This window comes from Pundamilia nyererei, unplaced genomic scaffold, assembly GCF_000239375.1.
Source record: "Pundamilia nyererei isolate P.nyererei 1_Seehausen unplaced genomic scaffold, PunNye1.0 scaffold00074, whole genome shotgun sequence".
Taxonomy (NCBI): Eukaryota; Metazoa; Chordata; class Actinopteri; order Cichliformes; family Cichlidae; genus Pundamilia; species Pundamilia nyererei.
Window position 1 is genome coordinate 2,029,191 of NW_005187475.1, and position 6,000 is coordinate 2,035,190.

The window sequence follows — 6,000 nt, forward strand, 5'->3', positions numbered from 1 at the left end:
TCCTATTTGAAGACACTCAACACTGTTTTGCCATATTCAAAGGACACAGCTGAGGAGATTTATTGTACACTCTTAACTCTCATCTGGGTTCTTCACTGCCATGCCCTGCAGTAGCTGTCTGCAGTGACTACAGCCCTGCTTACAGGTATGTTAAAGATTTGTGACCAGGTCATCTATTTTTGTATGTCCACACTATGGCAGTGTGTTGGTAGCTCATTATGGACGCCAGAGTTTTTACTTTTTTCAGCTCAGAGAGTGTGTGCCTGAGCCTGTCTGCCTGCAGAAAAGCAAGGGTGTGGATAGGTGTGTTCCTAATATGACTAACAAGTGAGTAGAAAAATGTTTTAGAAGAAAAGCCTCAGTGTTGCGGTCTTCCCCCCGAGCAGATGATTTACTAATATTTTTCTCCTAGACTTTCCTGAAGTCAATTCTGGGCTCTGCTGTGGAGACTGCATGGCTTCAGGTGAAGCAGAAGAAGGCGATGGAGGGATTCCACTGGACATCGACAATGTGCACATGCTTCTCCAAGGTCAGGCTATTTTTGCACTTACATAGATGTTGTGACATGTGATGTGCTGTCGCAGGGAGTCACTGTGGTGGTGAGCAACTCTCTGAGATCAGCTACTCATTAAAGACCAATAATTTTGGAGAAACATTACAAAATTGCATAGATAAAAAAATTCTGCTTCACTTTATTTTCCATCACAGTTACTTGTGAAGTTAGCATTCCAGTTCTAAACTACAGAACTGGTAGTGTAATGAAAGTGAAAGTGTGAAAAGCACAACTCCAGCCCGAAGACTGAATCGTGCTTAGAAAGTGTTTAATGTTGTGCTCACGTTTTTCTAGTGTAGGCGTATTTTTTTTAAAGCTGTATAATAAAACACATGCAGACCACAGCACTTTCACTACCCCAGTTCAGAAGATAATCTGCAGTTAAAAGGATGGTTTGGCACTTTGTTGCGTCTTAGTCTTTTACTTTGAAGATTCATGACAAATAACCTTTCAATAAAAGCAATCTCTCTGCTCGGCTTCATTTGATCCACACCATCAAGTCTGCATTAAACTTCACCTTTTATCAAGAGAACTCCAATTATTATTGACTCTGTTTTAATTCCCCAAATAAATTACGTGTATGTGACTCATGCCCATTTTAAAAAGGAAGAAACACTATGCTTTTTTTAAAATCTGTTTTGTCTCCATTTATTTGCATCTAGGAATATTTGATATCAGCTATGTACCAAAACACGCATATAAGCAGTGTGTGAGCATCATGGCAAATAGTACATCATAGAGTCACTCAGCATTGATACTAAAAATATCACCAAAATCTTACACATCATTTACCAAAGGTTGCATGGCCTTGATAGCTGATCCCACAAGGGGTATAACTGCAGAAACCAGTTCTGTTTTCAAGTAAAATTGTAGTTAAAGTTATTCTATGAGTAGATTGGCAACAATTGAAAAACAAGACTCTTCATCAGGGTCTACATCAGGATCGCTTAGTCTTTGTAATTGTGTCTCAGTTGAAGAAAAAACTAATATGACTCCATTCATTAATCTGATCAAAACATCTATAAATAAGCAAGTATTGTTTTCAGATTCGAAGTTTAACTACTGGATACAAGATTTCTCCCATTTCCTATGTATGTGCAATGGAAACCTCAAGTTTCTACATGTGTAAACCGCATATTATACCAAATTAGTTGTGATGTAATCAGTGCTGCTCATATGCCCACGCCTTAAACTCAGACTCAGGCTGATTAAAAATATGAAAGATGCATTCTAGTACCAAACATATGTCTTTCTGCAGAGTAAAGGTCAAACAACTAAGAAAAGTAATAACTGAAACAAATTTTAGTCATGCCTGTTTTGTGATCACTTGTAAACATTTGCCTCAATCACTGTGATTTGACCTGGAAAAGCATATTTAGCTAATGCCTACTCAAAAATGAACTGAGAACAGGAAGTTTTGATTTGGTGAAAGTGAAAACCTCACTGTTGTCTTGTGATAAGAAAATTACATACAGGGGAATTACTGTATTTTAAAATTCTCGCAAGTTTTGCTTTCTGTAGAGTCCAAGGTGGTTCATTTAGGCCTTAGAGTTCCAGAGCTGTAACCAACTAAATCCAGGGATTTAAAAAAGGAAAAAAATCCAATGAGGGCTTCAGACGTTAATGTGGTGACGCCTTTATGCCGCCAATGCCAGGTGAGGTGGGTGGAGTTCAGTGTTTCAAATGCTCGGGAGTGGCCTGTTTTGGCAAGCTCTTAAACAAACAGAAGCATTAGTTGCTCAGATTCTTGGTCAAAATTGATACCAGGAAACGAGTCCAAAACAAGTGTCTGTGGGCTTTTTTGTTTCTGTCAGACAAAATATCAATATATTATATTTCCTTAAGGCTACTGTCAACAGCTTGCTTTCGGGTCTCGTTGACTGTTATGTAACTTATTGTGGTTAGACTTGAGATGGAAACAGGCAACTACTCCCTGATAATTTCATGCTTTTCTTCATTTTCTGATTACTGTAGGAAAGCAGTCTGATGTTATTTACAGTAAAAAGTGCAAAGGTTTTGATAGTGGGAGTTTAGGATGTGTTCTTGTGCGCATCAAGCATCATTTGATCCAAAATATCTCACTCTGTGTGTGCGTACATGTGTCAGTCTGGGCATTTGTTGTTACTGTGAATGTGCCTGTGTGTATATTTGCTCTGCGTGTGTGTGTGCGCATGCCCCAGTATCTATGACTGTGACTGTGACTTGGAAGCTGTCCCATCTGTTAGGGAGATCCTAGCATTTAGCATGTCTTTAGCTTAAAGAAGAAGCTTTTGACACCAGGATTATCCGGTGGCCAAGACAGAAGCTTTATGTTGTGGACACCTAAAATCATTATTCATGGGTTTGTTAATTATTCATTATAAGAATGGAGGGTCAAAAATGTTTCTCTTTTTCTGATGTCGGTGAGTAGTTTATGACCTCCTCGTGATTATAACTCACAACAAAGGTCCCTTTGCAGTTATAAACTACAGCTTTGTTATGGACGTTACATCAGCATGATCCTGATATGGACAGTAAAGGAATAATAATAATGGTGCTTTGGGGAATACGCCGTAATGTATTTGTTGATATTGTGCATTTAGTGCATTAGGAGTTAAAACTGATGGCTCACACAGACCTAGAGACAAGAACAGAACTAGACACTTTTGAGGCTTTTGCTGCGTTTGAGTGAAGCTTTTGCATAAATCAGCCAGCTTGACTGTATTTTCATTTCTCTTTAGCATAACAGTATCTCTTTTTAGTGTCTAATACTTAAGTACTGTTCTAATCAAAGAAATCTATACATTCTATCAACAATTTCTATCTATATTTCCCTAACAGTGGAGCATGAACAGATTCAGAAAAGGACATTCACCAACTGGATAAATGCTCAACTTGCTAAGGTATGTTAAGGTGTTATATCTGTGTAAGCTGCACAATGAATTTAACTATATTGATTTGTTTGGCAAAGGGAATGGCAAACTGCAGGCAGACTATGCAGCTGTAAATTCAAATTTGAGATATTTCATGCTTGAGGTAGTGCCAAATAACTGACAAATCCTTGCTTTTAAAGTAATTCCTGGTGCTTTATTAACAGTTTGGTTGGGAATGTGGATGTTTAATAAAGACTATAGTAGTTAGGAAATTGGTGAAAATGGTATATATACTTCTAGGCATGCATCTGCATAATACATGTACAAAGAAAACAGCAAATTGCATTGCTTGTCCTCAATGCACTTTTTTATGCGACATAAACAGTCAAAAAGTAAATGTTGCAGATGCTTTATCAGCAATACAGATTAACATGACTTCATGCTGTGGTTGAAAGGTTAGCTGCATGTTAGCTGGGGAGCGTAACATGCTGACTCACTGGTGAGAGCAGGGAAGCAACTCATGGATCTCATGGGAAAGACACCTTGAGCTGCTGACACCAGTCTGGGGTATAAATAGTGCTCAGTAGAGCTGAACAACATGTAACATGAACCGAGGCAGCTCATGTCCACATGACTGTGCTCCAAGCCGAAATCAAAACTAGCAAACCCGAGGTACTTCCTTTATACGTAGAGGTCGGTGTTTGCCACTGTGAACAAGAAAATGCTTTTATATAAACACATTGCAGCTTCAAAACATTAAAATGTGGATCAGCTTGGCTCGTGCTGTATATTTTGTGTGTAGCATGTAAATTTTCAAGTTACTGTGCAATAAAAAGTGGCATACACACTTTGGACTTTGCCCAATGAAGAAGACAACTTCTATTAACCTTTGTGCTTCCTGCTGCACTTGATGTCAGTTAAGGTCAGAAATTATATTTTCATCAGCTTCTTTGACACACGGAAGCACTAAAAAAATTCTCTTTTCTATAATTATCGTTCAGTTTAACACCCAGTGTGACCAAGAGTTGTTTAGATCAAAGATTTTATTATAATTGCAAAATTATATAAAATAATATACGTAATTCAACTTTAGGTGTCACTGTCAGCTTAAACTCACTGCGTATTTCTGTGGTTCTAAAAACTGGAAATAGCTTTTATACAAACACACCTGCTTGTTTACTTTGCTACATTGTGCAGATAAAATCAGTAAAACTATATTTTGTGCATTGCTACAGGGAAGCCCGCCCTCATTTGTGTCAGACCTATTTTGTGATCTCAGAGATGGGTCAAAGCTGCTCGACCTGCTGGAGGTGATGAGTGGCCAGATGATGGTGAGTTTTAACATCAGTGAAATGAATAAATTCTAATTTTCTCCTTATGTGAAGACAACTACTGGGAAGATAAAATGGCATAACTGATATTGAGAATTGTCTGCCACTGTCATTATAGAAAAGACAAAAAGGTCGTGGGGTTTTCCAGCAGAGGGCCAATATTGAGACGGCATTAAAATTTCTCAAGAAAAAAAATGTACGTTTGCACACTGAAAAACATTACAATATAATATATGTGTGTCTGTAGTGTGTTTAATGCTTTTGCCGCTGTTGTTCGGTGTGCTTCAGGTCAAACTGGTGAACATTAACATCCCAGATATCATAGATGGGCGGCCGTCCATCATCCTAGGCCTCGTATGGACCGTCATACTCCACTGTCACGTGAGTACAGTGGAATGAAGCATTACTCAGATACTAATGGCAGGACATCTTAACAAAACATGTTAAGATTTATCACAGTTGTTTAAAAATCCTTGCACTGATTCTAAGTTTAACTTTATGAAGGTATTGATCAGTTAATGCACAATATGTTTACCATCTCTGTTTGTTTTAGATTGAGGAGCTGGCCAGTGCGCTCTCCTTCAGCTCGCGTCATTCCTCCCTCGACTCTCTCTCCAGCCTGGACTCCTGGTCCGGCAGCCCTGTTCCAGCTAGTCCAGTCCCCGCAGGTCGGACATCACCGCTCCACAGACGTTTCCGTGTATCTGCCAAGAAGGCCCTGCTCATGTGGGTCAGGGACCAATGCAAAAAGTGAGGGTTTTTCTTTATATTGTATAAATTTTAATATTTACAATGTTTATGCTGTAACCATTTTTTTACACTGGTATCTTGAGTTTTTAATGATTAATAACATTCTTTTTTGTCATTTTTTAATCTTCTCAATGCGACCCATCTAAGTGATCAATGCGTTAGTCATCTAAAGGTTGTGGACCTTGTCTTCCTCTTTCTAGAGTTCATTGCTCTGTTAATGTGAAGGACTTTAAGTCAAGCTGGAGAAGTGGAGAGGTCTTCCTGGCCATCCTGTCTTCTCTCAGGCCTCAGTTAGTTGATCTCTCACTGGTCCAATCCAGAAGCAACCAGGAGAACCTGGAAGAAGCATTTCACCTTGCTGAGCAAGAGCTGCATATACCCCGCCTGCTGGAACCTCAGGGTGAGTCTGATAAAATGTTAGGGGACATTTCACAGTGATATTTGTTGTAATTCTGGATAATATGATGACCTTTTCTCAGGAATGACTCCAAAAGGTTTAGATTGATTAATACCC

At 38.9% G+C, this 6,000-nt stretch overlaps 1 protein-coding gene across 1 annotated transcript in view; it reads left to right on the forward strand.

Annotated features, from left to right (window-relative positions):
- The first annotated feature begins 453 nt into the window (after positions 1-453).
- The window catches only part of syne2a (spectrin repeat containing, nuclear envelope 2a), an 84,844-nt gene continuing 79,297 nt past the window's right edge, over positions 454-6,000 (forward strand). The window contains exons 1-7 of the mRNA XM_005737310.1: positions 454-529; positions 3,374-3,435; positions 4,641-4,736; positions 4,855-4,932; positions 5,025-5,117; positions 5,290-5,486; positions 5,687-5,886. Of these exons, the coding sequence (XP_005737367.1) occupies positions 454-529; positions 3,374-3,435; positions 4,641-4,736; positions 4,855-4,932; positions 5,025-5,117; positions 5,290-5,486; positions 5,687-5,886 (802 nt within the window). The remainder of the gene's footprint in view (positions 530-3,373; positions 3,436-4,640; positions 4,737-4,854; positions 4,933-5,024; positions 5,118-5,289; positions 5,487-5,686; positions 5,887-6,000) is intronic.